The sequence below is a fragment of the Hyperolius riggenbachi genome, chromosome 5 (assembly GCF_040937935.1).
Source record: "Hyperolius riggenbachi isolate aHypRig1 chromosome 5, aHypRig1.pri, whole genome shotgun sequence".
Taxonomy (NCBI): domain Eukaryota; kingdom Metazoa; phylum Chordata; class Amphibia; order Anura; family Hyperoliidae; genus Hyperolius; species Hyperolius riggenbachi.
Window position 1 is genome coordinate 234,211,903 of NC_090650.1, and position 19,239 is coordinate 234,231,141.

General features: G+C 39.5%; 1 protein-coding gene across 2 annotated transcripts in view; it reads right to left on the reverse strand.

Moving 5' to 3' along the window:
• Positions 1 to 19,239, reverse strand: part of CDH18 (cadherin 18) — an 809,510-nt gene that overhangs the window by 95,906 nt on the left and 694,365 nt on the right. For both annotated transcript variants that reach the window (XM_068236726.1, XM_068236725.1), the window contains one exon: positions 4,742 to 4,875. In XM_068236726.1, the coding sequence (XP_068092827.1) occupies positions 4,742 to 4,875 (134 nt within the window). The remainder of the gene's footprint in view (positions 1 to 4,741; positions 4,876 to 19,239) is intronic.

Below are 19,239 nucleotides of genomic sequence, written 5' to 3' on the forward strand. Positions count from 1 at the left end.
TCCCAAATAGCTCTTGTCTCCCATACATAATACAGGCCATCAGGGCAGTGGTGTGACTCCTCTTTCTCACTTCTATATCTCGAAGCTTACTATCTCTTCCCCCCCCCCCCCTCTCTTCCCTATACCCCCCCCCCCCCACTTCTCAGAATGTGGCTTGAAACTTTTCAGTTATCCATTTATCATGGACTCCAGACACTTGCCACGTCTCCAGCTGGAACTTTCCGTCTTCGAATCAAGATTTAATCCTCCTTGATTTATTCTGCTGTTTCTCCAAAAGCTTCAAGGTTGGACATTGATTGGGACTTCTCTAGATCTACCTCTGGGACTCAACCTAAAGCCCCACTCGTCCTTCCTTTTGTATCCCCATATTCGTTGTACTATTATCTTGACTGTTAACTCTGTGAAACCAGTTCCTGTTATTTCCTATTATTCTCAAAATAAAAACAAGTATGATAAAAAAAAAAAAAAAAAAAAAACGGGAAATCCTATCAGATTTTTCAGTCGAATAAAAAAAAAAAGCTTTCAATTTTTTCAGGAGATCCGATTGTTTTTATCGAATTGCTGTAAAATCAGATAATTTCATTGTATCGTGTGTGGCCACCTTTAGGCAGAGGCCAGGGGGAAGGCAAGTGTGAGGCAGAGGAGGCGGGAAAGGTTAGTGTAGGCAGACAAGGGGTAGAATTTGCAAACATATCTAGCTACCCAATAACAATATATAGGCCAGGACACTAATAGCTACCGAATACTACCTGGGTAAGGGCAATCATTCAAGGCTTCCTAATAATTTGGGGCAACCACAGGACACCTAATACTTTAAACTGGGAGATCCAGGGGCACATGGCTACTTTTAATATTTTATCCTGTGGCCACCTAGCTAATGTATCTGGATGAACATGGCTACTAAAGTTTTGTAGAAAGCACACACATGACATGGCTTTTTTTTTCTTACCTCAAATGGCTACTTAAATATTTAATTTAGAAGTATAATGGCTTTGAAATTCTGGTGTATGGGGGCCAAAAAGCTTTCTGATGGTGGCAGTGTGGCCTAGAGTTAAAAGACAGACTGCCTTACATGGGGCTGCCGAGACCTGAAAGGGCCTCTACGATTTGTTTTCCCCCCAGGCCAAAAGGTCCCAGTCCTCCCCTGGCAACCACCAACCTATACTTAAAAGGGAATCAAGTGTATTTTGTGGACAAATGCTACACATCATGCATATTTTGTAGGCAAACACTGCGCACCACGTGAATTTTGTGGCCAAATGCTGTCTGTGCATCATGTGTAGTTTGTGGCCAAATGCTGCACCAGCACATGTGCAGTAATGTGCGGCTTGGCGGATAGGGTTACATACCAACACACAGCAATCTGTATTGAAATAGAGGAAGGGTTTATTATACTAAAGCCAGGATAAGTCACATAAAAATTGTATGGAGGTATGGAGATGCGTTCAAAGACAAAAAGAATGTTACATTGTACCTTAGCAGAATCACACTTGCACTTATTTCAGAAATATATAGTAGAATCTAGAAATGTCACATAATTCTGCATGCTTTCCATATCACTTTGCAATTACATTTCCTTGTAAAGCTTTAGAAATAGCTCAGACAGATACCAGCTAAGCTATATAAAGCAGTGGCAGGATAGTGTAGTGCAAAGATAGAAAATGTAGATTTTTATAAATAGTAACACTTATCATTATTTTACTTGAGTATGTTAATTTAACAAGAAAAGGACATATTCCCCCACTGAGGAGTAATAAAAGAGCATGTCTAGTGGTACATAAGGCAGTAGCAATGAAGATTGTTAAAACCTGTTTAGAGTATAGAGAACCTGATGCAATGTGAAACAACAGATCATGTATTTTGAAGAAGAGATGGTTAACTCTACCATTTTTAATATATATATATATTTTGTAAACCTGTGCTTGAAGCTGAGATTTAAGGAAGATGTGATTTATGCTTCTAAATAAGCTCCATGTTGCTACCTGATCAATAAGTACATTATAATGTATTATCAGTGCTTTACTTCCTAGAGAGGTCTGAGGGCCATCTAAAGGTCTACTTTTTTCAAATACTTATACACTATTATACACTATTACAGCCTTCACACTATACACCACCCTTAAAGGGCATCTGAACTAAGAAGAATAGGGAGGCTGACATATTTATTTCCTTCTAAATAATAGCAGTTGCCTGGCAGCCCTGCTGATCCACTTTGCTGCAGTAGTGTCTGAATAACACCAGAAACAAGCATGCAGATAATCTTGGCAGATCTGACAATGTCAGAAACACCCGATCTGCTGCATGCTTGTTCAGGGTCTATGGCTAAAAGTATCAGAGGCAGATGATCAGCAGGATAGCCTGGCAAACTGGTATTGCTTAAAAGGAATATAATAAGGCAGCCTCCATATCCTGCGTGCTTGTGTAAGCCAGGTCCAGGGGCGGACTGACAACTCATGGGGCCCCCGGGCAATAGGAGATTATATGGGGCCCCCATACCAGTGTTTCCTACCTTTCACATTATATTTTTACAGACATATATATATATATATATATATATATATATATATATATATATATATATATATATATATATATATATATATATATATAATAATTTACTGACAACAGTATAATTTAATATTGTGATATGTTATACTTACAAAAAAACCTAAAATGGGTGTGGTCATGCAACAGAATGTGGGCGTGGTCATGGGTGGGGCAAAATATACATGACATTAGTAGTGTTGTAAAAGGTCTGCCGGGGAAGTTTGAACTCTGCCATAGTGCTTCCCCCCAAAATACATGTAATCTGACAACATTTCACCAAAAATCCATACAATTTGGCAGAGGATCCTCCAAAATACAGATAATCTGGCAGTCGTTCCCCCAAAATAGACGTTATCTGGCAGCAGCGGTTCCCCCAAATACACATAATTTGGCAGCGGCTCCCCTAAATATGCGTAATGTGGCAGCGGATCACCAAAAATACATGTAGCAGCAGTGGTTCCCCCAAAATACACAGAATCTGGAAGCAGCAATTCCCCCATTATACACAATCTGGCAGCGGTTCCCCAAAAATACACATAATCTGGCAGCTGTTTCCCAAAATACACTTAATCTGGCAGCAGCAGTTCCCCAAAAATAGTTAATCTGGCAGCAGTTCCCCCAAAATAGGTGCCCCCAGTATAGGTAATCAGGTCAAAAGGTATCCCCAGTGGAAGTAGCCAGGTCTATAGGTTTTCCCAGTGCTGGTATCCAGGTCTATAGGTTTTCCCAGTGCAGGTAGCCAGGTCTATAGGTGTCCCCAGAATAGATAACCAGGTCTATAGATTTCCCCGGTTAAGAGAGCCCGGTCTATAGGTGTCCCCAGAATAGGTAGCCAGGACTATAGGTGTCCCCAGTACAGATAGCCAGGTCTGTAGGTGTCTCCTGTATAGATAGCCAGGTCTTTAGGTGTCCCCAGTATATGTAGCCAGGTGTATAGGTGTTCCCAGTATAGCCAGATCTATAGGTGTCCCCAATATATGTAGCCAGGTGGATAGGTGTCTCCAATATATGTAGTCAGGCCTATAGGTGCCCTCAGTATATGTAGCTAGGTCTATAAGTGCCCCCAGTATATGTAGCTAGGTCTACAAGTGCCCCCAGTATATGTAGCCAGGTTTCCAGGTGTCTCCAGGAGGGGAGGCAGCCAGTGAAAGAGGGCGATGGGCATAGCAGTGGAGAAGGGGTGGGGGAAGTCTCCCTTGGGGCCCCCCTTCCTGGCTCTCCCCTCCGGAATGTGTAAGTGTCGCACAGCGTGGCTGATCTGTGTGCCGCAAGTCTGGTCTACTCAAGACCAGACTAGCGGCGCACAGATCAGCGCCTCCTCCGGTGGCTGTACGCGGTAAGTCCCCACCCTCTGTCAGCCGCTGTGTGTCACTTACACATTCCAGAGGGGTGAGCCAGGAAGGGGGGCCCCGAGGTGAGGGAAGGGGGGATGACTTCCCCCCTTCTCCGCTGCTAGGCCCATCACCCTCTTTCACTGGCTGCCTCCCCTCCTGCTCAGGGTTCTCTGGCAGGCGGCGGGCCCCCCTGACCACGGGCCCTCGGTCCGTGCCCAACTGCCCGAATGGTCATTCCACCCTTAGCCAGGTCTTAACTTTACTGTGTGTTATTTCCTGTTGCTCTGAGGTTTCTAAATCACTAGGGCAAGGCACTGTAGCTCTAAATCCCTCATCTTAGTGCTGCCATTATCTAGTAATCGCTAGGCAAATGGAAGCATACAGCCTGCAGTGCAAGCTGTTGCACTTTTGGAGCTGTGGCTGGAGGCTGTTGTAGCTGCATGTAGCTTAATTGAGTGGGACAGTGAAACCGTGCACATCACACTGCTGAGATTGCAGTCTGCACACATATTTTTCAAACAAATGCACAGAGGTCACGGAGTGCAATAGCTATCAATGCCACTTTTGATGGCTCTATGCCTCTTTAGCAATAGGGGCATACTTTTTTATAACGTAGTTTCAGAATAGTCACAAGAAGCTTTTTCCTTATGACATACATAACTTCAAGACCAAGCCTAAAAAATATAAATATGTCTGAGCTTCAACCAGCCAATTAAAAGGGCGAAGAACTTCTTTAGCACTTTGTAGAAATACATGTTTCCTGTGTAACTCATTGTCCATCACATCAAAGCTTTGACCATGCAAATTAATTTTAGATAATAAAGAAAAACGATATATCATTTAGCTATCTGGAATTGTACCTGCTTCAAAAGCTGTTACTGTAATGTTATACCAGGGAACTTCCTCTCGATCTAGCTTTTTTGCTGTCCTGATTGCTCCATTATTTGTGTCAATTTCAAAAATGCTTTCTTCTTCTGAGTTATCAATTGAATATCTGTAACACAATTAAAAACAAGAAATAATATCTTCATGACATATTGTACACATAATTACCTCTATCTCTCTCTATTTCTCTCTCTCTCTCTTTCTCTGTCTCTCTCGCTTAAAGACTCAGGATGCTGGACATGGTATATCTTTAAAAAGGAGCTGTCAGCCATACTATCTTAGAAAAAAACAAAACACATATATAAGTAGATAAATATTTGCCCTGCTTACATAACATATGTATTGCACTGCCTACATTTAGATTTTAGTGATTTTTCTATAGTAAAACAAGAGCAAATCCTTCTTTAGATTTTCCACTTTGACTCTGTCTTGAAGCCAATCCTGACATCATTTCCTCGCTTACTCTGTCTGTGTATGCTTTGCCTGCCCTCCCCCCAGTCTTCAGACACTCCAACCCAGCTCTGCAATAGAAAGTGCATTGTCATTGTGTGGCTGCAGAGCTGATTTATTTTTTTTCTCAGCTTCTCAGCATAAGAAATATAGGGCAATCAGAGATAAACAGAGGTATGAGAGGGGGAAATGGAAGGGAAAGAAGCTTCAGTCAATCAGGCTGCATTAGTTATGTCTGAGGGGAAGGTAAAGAAGAAAAAAAAACAGCATCCCCTGGAACTTCCTTTGTGCGGCAGATATACCAAATAAGAGCCAGGGAAACTGGAGAATGATCCTTTCTGGAGAATAATAGTAAAAGTGATTTTTAACTTTTGGATTGCCTGGCTAGCATCCTTATTACTTGTTTACCAGATAAAAATAAAGAATTGTTTTTTTTTAATTTTATGCCTGACAGTTACGCTTGAAAGAAGCAAGAATATGGTTGTAATAAACAAAGACCCTGCCCAATGGGTAAGGGGTCCGTTTGAAGAGTCCTGTACTGATTTGAAAAAAGTAGACAAGATTATTTGATTCTCTTCATATTGGAATGACTGGATAGCACCTGGCCTTAGATTCTTGAATACCTGGATGAATGAGCTGGTTTTGTCTGCAGGCTCTGTGCCCAGCGGCGGTTAGTGCTGTGCTTAGAAAAAGGGGAGAGAATTTGCCATGTCCCTCTCTTCCCTGTAAGGCACATACTAATTGCTGACATGCATATGTGGCTGGTAACCAGTGTTTGGGGGGCCCACACACACTAGCCAGGCCTTTTCCTGTTCATTAATTAACCCTGTGTCCAGGTACAGATACTCATTTCACTCTGCTAAAGATTTATTTATGTTGATATTTGTTTCAGCTGTATATTATGTAGTTATATTTTTAGGCCACACATGCACGACAAGTTATTATTATTACTGCTTTATAAAACACCAACATATTCTGTGAAAACAAGAATACAAAGAAATGAATATGGGGTACACGATAATACAGACAAATGGAGTACACCAATATACAAAATGCATAATTAGTGACAAAACACAGCATCAAAACAAAATATAGAATTGGTAATGACAGTGACAAAAGTAACATGATGAATAAAATGTATAATGAATTCCAAGACACAAAAGGGGGAGAGAGCTGCCCTTGTGAGCTTACAATCTAAATGGACAAGTTAAAAGCTATCAGGAATTATTGAATTATCTTGGTTCATTTATGAACAGTTTTGCACAGATTAATTTAAGTAAACAGAGCAGCCCCTGCCTCCACCCCCGGTAAGTAAATGCCTGCTGCACACCCCAAAACCCACTTGGTTTATGAACCTCCCTTTACCTCCTTGGCGGTAACCCCAAACGTAGTTCGGGGTAAGCCGCACAGGAGGTTTTCTCCGGCCCTGCTGGGCCGATTTGTTTAATTTTTTTTTTTGCTGCACGCAGCTAGCACTTTGCTAGCTGCGTCAGCACACCGATCGCCGCCGCCCCGCGCTCGATCGCCGCTATCTGACGCGCCGCGCGCCCCCCCAGACCCCGTGCGCTGCCTGGCCAATCAGTGCCAGGCAGCGCTGAGGGGTGGTTCAGGACTCCCAATGACGTCCCGACGTCGGTGACATCAGTGACGTCATCCCGCCCCGTCGCCATGGCGATGGGGGAAGCCCTCCAGGAAACCCCATTCTTTGAACGGGATTTCCTGTTCGGAGATCGCTGAAGGCGATCGAAGCGGGCGGAGGGGATGCCGCTGAGCAGCGGCTATCATGTAGCGAGCCCTGGGCTTGCTACATGATATAAGAAAAAAAAAACTGCTGCGCTGCCTCCTGGCAGAATTTTTTATACCGCCAGGGGGATTAAGGAGAGGTTTGTTTGACAAGTTTTTAAAAAATAGTGCATAGTTTGCTTTAACTCCATTGCAGCTAAATGCACAGCCGCCTGTTCTTTTTGGGCTTGTGTTAAAGTCAATGGGGAGCGAGAAAATTGCATATTAAACACTGTGCTATGCAATTTTCTTGTGGTTTTCCTATTTTAGTTTACACTAGCAAAAAATATGAAAAGTGTAAATGTAAATGAACGATAAAAAGGAATGATTACATAAAAAATTGTGCTTAAACTCCACAGAAATATGCTTTAGCATAAGGAGAGAAAGTTGAGATCACATATTAGTGCATTTGCATCACAAATTGAAGTGGAAAACAAGCCAAACAGCGAGAATCCTACCACTTCAATTTGTGATGCAAATGCACTAATATGTGATCTCAACTTTCTCTCCTTATGCTAAAGCATATTTCTGTGGAGTTTAAGCACAATTTTTTATGTAATCATAAAAAATGATAATAGGTAAAACGAGCCACGGCCAAAGGAGGGGGCTGTCAGGATGTCGCTCTAGCGTCACTGCCACCTGATGCACACCATTCACCTGGCGTCATGGGCTGACCGCCCGTGTAAGTACCTGATGCACCAGGTACTTACACGGGCGGTCAGTCCTTTGGCCGTGGCTCGTTTTACCTATTAAGTCGGCAGTCACCTTCTCTAGGAAAGTTTCTGTTCCCTCTCACTAGTTGCTACTACAAGACCTTAGATCGGCGGCTACCCGCTGCACTGCGTGATGAAGAAACAGGAGAGTGCTTTCCAAAATGGCGCAGATAAAGGAAGTACTACTTCCTTCAGAAGTTTGCCTTTTAGTAAGGAGGATTTTTGATCCCTTTCAGCCCCTTATACACTCCAGGGAGTTCTGGTTCACCATGAGCTTGTTGGGAAATCTGTAGTACGTGATCTAGACATACAATAGAGAGGTACTCCCGACTTGAGGATATTGTTGATCCATATTGCTGAGCGAGGAGTATTTGTTTAGAAATTACACTGTCATTTCAGTTACATAAAATTCATGTATACCCTATTTAGAAAAAAATTCTACAATGAAAAAGTAAGACAGAACAAGAAATTGTAGAAATAGTTTAGAGTAATGAGATTATAGCCCTAAGGTTTGGAGAAAAGAATGTCCTGCAATGTAGACATTCATTTTCTCTGTAATGTAATGGGAAAACAATGTTATTACAGAGCTCAATGCTTTACTAGGGAATGGGATTTTCTTCTGTTTTTAATTGTGTACTTATTCTTTTAGTTAATAGGTATCTAGTTATAGCTGTAGGTTAATCTACTATTGTTCTCACATGAGTTAAGGAAGGGATATCTGTTGTCGGGTTTTCCTGATCAGGTCTTTTCTACTGCACAGGCGTGAGATGTCTACACATGCATGGAAGAGTGAACCTGATCGGGCTCAACTATTTCCACTAGAGCCCGAGCAGAAAGCCGCTAATGCACCTGCGCAGGCAGGCCACTACTGTTGTGATTATTTTTAAGTGTTCATGGCTGCCAGCGCTGGAGCAAGATGGAACAGGAGGACGGGTGAAGTCTCATAAGATTCCAGAGGCTTCCCTCTCCCGATGTAAGTATATGGTTTTTTTATATACATTTAAAGTCATGGGCTTTCTTTAAGGACGCATTAGAAAAAAAGTTAAAAACTTTAGTTTAAAACTAATATTTCCCTTACCCACATTTCTCTAAATTATAAAACAGTTATAAGTATGTAAGAGTAGACTTGTTGTCATTGTCATTTGTTCTCTGCTTAATATTTATAAAAATGCTGTCTGGCAGTGGCTCCAGTTATTTTAAAGCCAATGAAAACTTTTTTTTTCTGCTTTTCTGCTCGTTGACTTTCCCACCTTATGTAAAAAAATATTGCTGTTCTTATAAGAATTGCTATTCAACAGTTTTGAGCTTTTATTCACTTCCTTAACACTTCCTTACACAATTCAGTTTTCCCCAGTTTAATCAATGCAAAATAAAAACAAGACATATCTAGCAAATGTGGTTGAGTTAATTGCTATTCACTAGATACATACCTAACCATGAAGTGAATTGTTGCAATTCAAATTGCATTCTTTATCTAAACTCCAGTTTCATAATACAGCATTTTTGTTTTACCATCAAAATATAATCAATAAAAAATGGAATTAAAACATTTAAAGAACATATTTATATGCAGTTTTGGCCAACTAGACAACAGTTATATTATGGAATGCTGGTATTGAAATACATGATTTATGAAGAAGTCTTTGCCACTGAACTGATGGCAGGACTAAATGGCTTCAATTGCCCTTGGTTCTTTCAGTTGATATATGAAACCTTGAGAAAAAAATAGAATGAGGACAGAAACTGTCTCACAAAGCAAAATGTAAAAATAAATACACATTACAGACACCTGCTAGCATAGACAACACGTTTATTTTACCTTGAAAATGTCATTATAAACTCTATAAAAATCATAAGATGACATTTTATAAGAATAAAACTTTCTTTGTTTTAACTCACTGTAATGTTAAACTTTTATTTAATGTACTCATTCTAACTTAACTTGCTGCATTACTCTAGAAAACAAATGCAGGAAAGTAAAAAAAAGAAATAAATACAAAAGAAAGGATAAAAAGAAAAAATCACATTTTACTAGGACATACTCAATGCTGCAGCTGTAATTAGCACAGTTTATTGGTGCTATTTATGTTAATGTCAATATATTCTTTTCTAGGCATGGAGATTTAAATGCAGTTTGCTTCTATTATCAACTACGTTTGATTTAGACCATCTGCTCAATCTTCTTTGACACATTGGCCAAATATTTTCTAAATAGAGTATCAAACCCCATTATAACTTAAAATAATTTAACTAAATTTACTAAACAGAAAAAAAAAAGGGGGGGAAACAAAAACTTTTCCTTTATGTCTTCACCTGCAGCTACAGACCATCACAAATGTTCTAGTTTTTAGGTGATTCAAGTGTAGTAGGAAGATGTGGTATATGTTCAAAAATTATTTGCTGCATTTCAATTGGCTGTTTCCTCAGGCAGTGCTAATCCAGCAGCACAGATGTACAATTGAATTTAGAGCAGATATTGTCTGAAACAAGATTACATTTGGATTATGCTAGGTTGTGCATCTCTCGATGAGGAATCAATCATTTGTCTAACCAAGCATTTAAAATCCTGCTTGGCCATCCTAAATGCATGCTTATTTGGGACTACAAATATTCAAATGCAATAAAGCTGTATGACTCAAACATTCAAAAATGAGCTGCTACTGCCAAGTAAACATGGGATTCATAAGACTCCAATTTTTACAGAGCGTTCTACATTTACAATGAAGCTACAAAAGTCCATAAACATCAGAGCTTTCAAAGTCTATAGACATCAGATGGTGATTAATTTCTGTACTAAGATCTCCGTGGCCATAGTGTCCACTGTATGCATAGAATAAAAGCATTTCAATTTATTCCTAAAATTTTTATTGAAGCCAATAATTTGAAACATTGACGTATTTTAACATGCTGCATTCTTTCCTTGCCTATATTTCAGTCCCTCTTAAATACTCAAAACATGTTAGAAAGCTAATTGCATTACACCTCAATGTATCCTTGATGGTGGTGGGATTATTCCGTTGCAAGCTCTTTTTCGAGAGAGTGAATGGTGTGGATTGGTTCATGTACTTGGTATAGTACCAATTAACATGTCAGTGCTATTTAAGCTTAAAATCAAAATAATTGTAACTAATTTGAAATGGCAGTGCTGTTTCACAGTTACGGGTTACCAAGAAAACAAATAAGGAAGACAAGTGGAATGAAATGTTATGTTATTTAAGGAAGTGAGCATAAACCAAATTTTGCATTTCATAAGTGAGTTTGAATGTTTTTTATAGATTATTTGGACACTTGCTCTGAAAGGACCACTATTGCAAAAATCATACAATTTTAAAAGCACATAAACACATGCAAATAAGAAGTAAGTTTCCTCCAGAGTAAAATATGCAATCAATGTCTTTTCTCCTATGTTGCTGTTACTTACAGTAGGTAGTAGAAATCTGACAGAAGCAACAGGTTTTGGACTGGCCCATCTTCTCACGGGGAGTTGTCTCAGGGCTTTCTTTATTTATAAAAGCACTTAGTGAATGGCAGTTGCTCTGTTAAACTATCAAAAATGTGTGCAGTGAGCAGGGCGGTCAGGTCCCCTTCTTTATATAAATACTTTCCAGGGAGTGTCTTTATAAAGAATAGAGGACATGTTGAGAATCCCCCATCAAGAGATGGAGTAGCCCAGATCCTGTCAGTTCTGATTTCAACTACCTACTGTAAGTGACAGCAACAGAGGAGAAAAATAATTTATGGCTCATTTTACTGTGGAAGGAACACACATCTTACTTGTATCTGTTTACATGCATTTTAAATGTTACTTTTTTGCCACCATGGTCCTTGAAATAGTATTATGATCTCAATTTATGTGATTAATTTTTGAAAAATGTAAACAATATCAAGTTATATTTTGTTTCATTCCTGCCTTTCCCTAGTCAACATTTAAACTCATCCAGCAAGTGTGCACTGCAATTTATTGCCAATTTCTCCTGCTGAAAGCTATTATAGAGATTTTACTATTTTACTGAGCTACTTAGCCCCCTATGGAATTCCGCTTTGGTGATATTGCTGACACTACTTTGTTTTAGAATGAATGCCTCCATTCTAAATTAGTTACATTGCAACATCATCACATCATCAAATAATGCAGACACTAAATACAATGTATTATGTGCAGATTAGGAATTATTTGTCCTTAGCAATTTTGTCCTTGCATGTATCCCTGAAGACACATCAATACATCAACATATGCTTCCTAAATACTGGATGCAGTGCATTATCTCAGTGTTTAATGCAAACTTATCTTACAATAATGTGTGGTTGAAAATGGCTTTAACTCTTGCTTAGATAATTATATTCACATTCTGTTCCAAGAGGATGATTATTAGAAAGTAACTTAGTACAATCCATTCATATCTTCACAAAGTGCAACAAATAATTACAGACATCAAAAGACATAATAAAACTCAAAGAAATGCTTTGCTGATATATAAAAAAGAGATGTGGAGGCTTTGTTCATATAAGTAATTATATTATAAGATTGTATTTCAACCATGCTTAAAGATATAACATCTGAAATCTGAATACTTTTGTTGATTCATCCACTTATTATGCATTGGCTCTAATACTGTGCGGTAATTCACTAACCATAAAAAGCATAATACATGTAATAGGCTATATTGCCACAATATAGGTTGGGGATACCAAAGGAAAACAGGCTCACCAGTCAAGACTGTTGCCAAACACTGCTTCTCTGTGCCTTCTCCCCTTCACCGCATGTCCATGGTTAATGATGCCATATATGTGTTGCACATAGCTGATCTAAGCTTTTTTTCAGCCAACTTGATGCATGTTGTTTTAATGAGTACATGTCCATTATAATTTTACATCTGAAAATTCTAGGTCATTCTCACGTTTTGTAATTTTATTTTATAGAAAAACAGCTATAAATAAAACATCAACAAAGTTCATTTAAGTAAATTAGTAAAATTAGTTTATTTTTTTAATGTACGTAAGCCGACAGCTGCAATAGATCACAGGTGGCTGGACCTTAAGCACAGTCTGCAGCCTACTCACACTCATCTCCTACCTTCACCAGGAGGTGGCATGCTACTCCAGTTCATCATGGGGAGGGGGGTCTATCACTAAGACTCACAGTCATCAGAGAGACATGGTGGCAATAAGAATTGCAATTAGTTCTCTCCCCATGATAGATTGTGTACCTGTGGTAGTGTGGGATTCTCGGTGAGAAGTGTAGGTTGTTAGGCCTTCAGGAAGAGTGAGCTGTTGGTGAAGACCTTGCAATCCATGGTATGTTGCAGCAGTCATTTTACATTTGTTTTGAATCGCATACACTTAATGTTTTGTGATTTGAATAAACTTGTATAACTAAATTCTATGAAATCTATTGTCTGTAAGGTAAAGAACTGTTTTAATAACTTCCACAGTGCTGAAAAATCTTTGCTAATGACACCTTAAAGGGGAACTGAAGAGAGGTATATGGAGGCTGCCATATTTATTTCCTTTTTAAGCAATACCAGTTGCCTGGCAACCCTGCTTATCCTCTGCCTCTAATACTATTAGCCATAGCCCCTGAACAAGCATGCAGCAGATCAGGTGTTTTAGACTTTAAAGTCAGAGTTGACAAGATTAGCTGCATGCTTGTTTCCGGTGTTATTCAGATACTACTGCAGAGAAATACACCAGCAGGGCTGCCAGACAACTGGTATTGATTAAAAGGAAATAAATATGGCATCCTCCATATACCTCTTACTTCAGTTCCCCTTTAAGGTAATAGAAACCAAGCTTAAGAAAAATAACCCAAATAAAAGTCTGAGTTATTTCCTTTTTAATCAATACCAGTTGCCTGGCAGCCTGGCTGATCCTCTGCCTCTAATACTATTAGCCATAGCCCCTGAACAAGCATGCAACAGATCAGGTGTTTTAGACTTTAAAGTCAGATTTGACAAGACTAGCTGCATGCTTGTTTCTGGTGTTATTCAGATACTACTGCAGAGAAATACACCAGCAGGGCTGCCAGACAACTGGTATTGATTAAAAGGAAATAAATATAGCATCCTCCGTATACCTCTTACTTCAGTTCCCCTTTAAGGTAATAGAAACCAAGCTTAAGAAAAATAACCCAAATAAAAGTCTGAGTTATTCTTGTGATTTGGATTAAACTGGTAAAAACGCAATATGGGCATAGGTTTGGCCAGAAAAAGTAGTAAGAAGTTTCACTCACACACGGTATGTATTTTTCATACAATTGCAAGTGTTGCCCCATGTTTGTTTGTCTAAAGTCTTGAGGCGTGCTAACCAGGGTGCTAAGTAGGTTAGCACCGGTTTTCTCAATCAGATCTCACATTTCAACTGAGTTTAGACGTGCTAAGGGCCAGTGCTAAAGTTAGCACCGTTTTGTATATCGAGCCCTAGGGCTCTTACCAAGAGTACAAGCGCCTAATATGTATGACAAGACTCAGTTTCAGCTTCCCCTTGGAACCTGATCATGTATACGAGCTAACAGGTAGTTTGCTGAACTGAGTTCTGTTTTAGGGAATTTGTTCTTTGAACTAAGAAGTGTCAAAGGTAAGGCTAAACAAACAGAGGAGAAGCAGTTTTGTGTGACTCTGTTCGATAGTTAAGGCTCACACATGAGTACATATTTTCCATCCACGTTTCATTTGGGTGCAGGGAATAGCTGGAAGACAGCTTTCCCTGTGCTAGGTAATCTCTGGAAGTATAAAAAATATATTCCTTTACTGAATATCTAATTTCTTCCTTTGTGCGTGTAATTTGGGGTCCAGCTATTTCTTTTATCATGGCACTCAAATCTGGCACAGCGCAGGTGCCAAGTGGGTGCCAAAATGATCTGCTTTGCTGTAAACAAGTCAGATTGATTTTGCCTGACAGGAAACAGGACCCAATCCCTCAGGTGAAATCACTGGGCTGAGGCTGTACAGACATGCAGTTACCTACAGATTGACAATACTTTCTGTTGCAATGCGGGGGGGGGGGGGGTGACATGGCAGGTGGGATAAGTGGGGAGCACACAGCTATTGGCCTACAGGGTGATGATGGGTTCTGTTGCACATTGAGGGGGAATGGGCAGATGGCCGACGGAGTGGTGCAGAGGTGACAACACTTGGTGAGCAGTGAGCACAAAGCTATTGGCTATTGCTCAGCCTTTTTGATCTATCTGACGGGGGCTGCTGTACCCATGCCAGATTATCTGGGAAATGGTCATTATCAGCCGCCTTTAGCCGAATTTTAAGTCTAACATGTGAATGGGCCTTTACATAGACTGTAGGCAGCAAAATGTTATGGTTTCTTTACTGTATAGCTCTGTATGGGATATGGCATCACATGTATCTTGGCTCCTTGCAGTTCTTCTGTCCTGTGAGCTGGGGCAATTTTGATTTTAACATATACAAAATTATTATGTGATAAAGCAGGCAGGATATTTACATGGGCAACAAGGATTTGTAAGAAAGATTTTAATGTTATGCCAGATTGTAATCTCTCTTTCAAGATGAACTCCAGAAAGATAGCTGAATGCATGTTGCATTCTACATACATTTTTCTGCATACCGATTTCTGTGTTTCCCCGCAAATGTTTGTACAAAAATTCATAAGCTGCTATCAAGCATTGCATGGGAAACGAACACATGCTGCAAAAATCTGCAGCATGCAATCCATATTTTTATCTGCACTGCACGGAAATTGCAAATTCACATTCAATGGCAATTACTCCATTGACATGCATTGGTTTCAATTTCAATGCGAATGATTACATGATCACAATTCCCACTTAGTGGAAACGAGCCCTAGAAGAGGATTATTTTATCTTTGCAAAAGTGCTGTCTTTAAAGCGGATCCGAGATGAAAAACTAACTCTAACAATTAACATGTCTATATATCTTATCTAAAGTTTAGATGGTTTACACAGCAAATCTAGCTGCAAAAAGTTTTAATAGAATATGATTATTTATTCCACAGGTGTCGAACTCCAGGCCTGGAGGGCCAGATCCATGCCAGTGTTTAGGATGGACTGAGAAAGAAAGGAATGTGTTCTACCTGATGGACCACACGTTTCCTGATTCAGACCCATCAATTCATTTGAGCTGTATCAAAAATGTGTGAGGATCTCGGCCCTCGTAGGACCGGTTTGACATACCTGATTTATTCCTGTGATACAATGACAGCAGCCATGTTGTTTGTAAACATTACACAGAAGCAGGCTGATCTGTATCTTGAGCCATCCACCTAATCCCCTCTCCTCCTCCCTTCTTCCCTCTGCCTCTGAAATCAATGGCTATTGGCTAGTAACACCTCCCCCTCCTCCTGAGCTCCCATGAGCCCTTGCTACTGCCAAGGCTCTCTGAAAACCCGTGGGCGTGGCTTTTTTAGTTTATAGGGAATTAGAGTATTAAAACAAAAACAAAAAAGTATTTGGCTTGAGGAATACCCTATAAACAATAGGAAAGGAACACAATTATGCAATGTGTAAAAGTTCACTTAGGATCCACTTTAAGCTCTTAATATCTTGCTAGCATAGGAAATGTAATATTCTGGGACTTTGCTCTGCCTCTGCCTAGTAGTAGAGTATAAATTATGCTCTTCAAGCCTATTAATAAGACAAGGCAAAGTGAACATTCTGCGGGTCTTCCATTGCAGTCATATTAGATGAATTGTACTCTTATTTAAAGCTAGTCCTTTAGCCTGTGAAATAACGGGCGCTAGAGAGCAGTCGTATGCTCTCTAGCCAATCAAGTTGATCCTCTTTCATAGGCATAACTCTATGAGAGGGGATCGCGATCAGAGACGCTCCAGGGGACAGCCAAGTCACAGGGCTGTTTCTTTTTTTTTTCAGTCTGCTAGCGGCGATAGCATACTGTTGACGGACCTCTGCTCCATCACTCAAGCGGGGATGCATGCGCAGCGGCACACGCGATCGATCCCTGCTAATCTCTGCCCACCAATCTTGATGCCTTTTGGCGGTCCTGGGGCTGCCACCTTCCCGATGCCTATCAGCATTAAATGGTCAGGAAGGGGTTAATAAGTCAGATCCATTGTGATTTTTCCAATTTACTTCGTCTTTAGTAGATGTTATCATATTCCTTGTGTTTCTGACCAAATTACATAGTTTATTCAGATTTGTTTTCTTTTTTTTTTACCTTCTCTAATTTTGTTTGCTGTACACAGCTGCAGTAACCCAAATATGTTTTCTATTTTTTTTTTTTTTTGCTAAAACAAGAAATCTGTTGTTTGATATGTTTATACAAACGTAATAAAAAATTCTCATTTGTTATTTTTGTCTTCTCAATAAGATGGCTAAATTAGCTCTCTTAAATTTAGAGCTTTTGTCTTTTTTGGTGTATGCATATTTTTTATATCTTAGATTAAATTAGATCATGATTTCATTGCTGTTTTCCAGACTTCCCAATTAGGAAAAGTTGTAGTAAACTCTGCCTAAACAGAATCAAAACAACATCAATTTTAGCTATGGCTTCTCCAACAGTCCATAAAGTTGTATTGCAGCAAGTTTACTCATGTTTTGCCTTTCACAGTATTTGCTGTGATATCGCTACAGTAGTTTTCAAAATAAACAAATGTAAGTGCTTTTTTCTTCTGGTAACATTTAGAGAAATACAAATTAAATTTTTTGCATATTCTAGATAAAATATGAAGTGTTTACGTGTGTGTGTGTGTGTGTGTGTGTGTGTATCTATATATATATATATATATATAGATATATATCTATATATATCTATATATATATATATATATATATATATATATATATATATATATATACAGTGGTGTGAAAAACTATTTGCCCCCTTCCTGATTTCTTATTCTTTTGCATGTTTGTCACACCTAAATGTTTCTGCTCATCAAAAACCGTTAACTATTAGCCAAAGATAACATAATTGAACACAAAATGCAGTTTTAAATGATGTTTTTTATTATGTAGTGAGAAAAAAAACTCAAAACCTACATGGCCCTGTGTGAAAAAGAAATTGCCCCCTGAACCTAATAACTGGTTGGGCCACCCTTAGCAGCAGTAATTGCAATCAAGCGTTTGCGATAACTTGCAACAAGTCTTTTACAGCACTCTGGAGGAATTTTGGCCCACTCATCTTTGCAGAATTGTTGTAATTCAGCTTTATTTGAGGGTTTTCTAGCATGAACCGCCTTTTTAAGGTCATGCCACGACATCTCAATAGGTTTCAGGTCAGGACTTTGACTAGGCCTCTCCAAAGTCTTCATTTAGTTTTTCTTCAGCCATTCAGAGGTGGATTTGCTGGTGTGTTTTGGGTCATTGTCCTGCTGCAGCACCCAAGATCGCTTCAGCTTGAGTTGACGAACAGATGGTCGGACATTCTCCTTCAGGATTTTTTGGCAGACAGTAGAATTCATGGTTCCATCTATCACAGCAAGCCTTCCAGGTCCTGAAGCAGCAAAACAACCCCAGACCATCACACTACCACCACCATATTTTACTGTTGGTATGATGTACTTTTGCTGAAATGCTGTGTTACTTCTACGCCAGATGTAACGGGACACGCACCTTCCAAAAAGTTAAACTTTTATCTCGTCGGTCCACAAGGTATTTTCCCAAAAGTCTTGGCAATCATTGAGATGTTTTTTTAGCAAAATTGAGCCAAGCCTTAATGTTCTTTTTGCTTAAAAGTGGTTTGCGCCTTGGATATCTTCCATGCAGGCGGTCTCTTTCTTATGGTGGAGTCGTGAACACTGACCTTAATTGAGGCAAGTGAGGCCTGCAGTTCTTTAGATGTTGTCCTGGGGTCTTTTGTGGCCTCTCGGATGAGTTTTCTCTGCGCTCTTGGGGTAATTTTGGTTGGCCGGCCACTCCTGGGAAGGTTCATCACTGTTCCATGTGTTTGCCATTTGTGGATAATGGCTCTCACTGTGGTTTGCTGGAGTCCCAAAGCTTTAGAAATGGCTTTATAACCTTTACCAGACTGATAGATTTCAATTACAGTACTTTTGTTCTCATTTGTTCCTGAATTTCTTTGGATCTTGGCATGATGTCTAGCTTTTGAGGTGCTTTTGGTCTACTTCTCTGTGTCAGATAGCTCCTATTTAAGTGATTTCTTGATTGAAACAGGTGTGGCAGTAATCAGGCCTGGGGGTGACTATAGAAATTGAACTCAGGTGTAATAAACCACCTTTAAGTTATTTTTTAACAAGGGGGGGCAATCACTTTTTCACACAGGGCCATGTAGATTTGGAGTTTTTTTTTCTCACTAAATAATAAAAACCATCATTTAAAACTGCATTTTGTGTTCAATTAGGTTATCTTTGATTAATAGTTAACGGTTTTTGATGAGCAGAAACATTTAAGTGTGACAAACATGCAAAAGAATAAGAAATCAGGAAGGGGGCAAATACTTTTTCACACCACTGTATATACGTGTGTGTGTGTGTATGCTTGTGTTTGTCAACAATGACATTCTGCAGAACACAAACTGAAAGAAATACTTTCTCAGTATATAAGTCAAAAACTGTCATGGTGA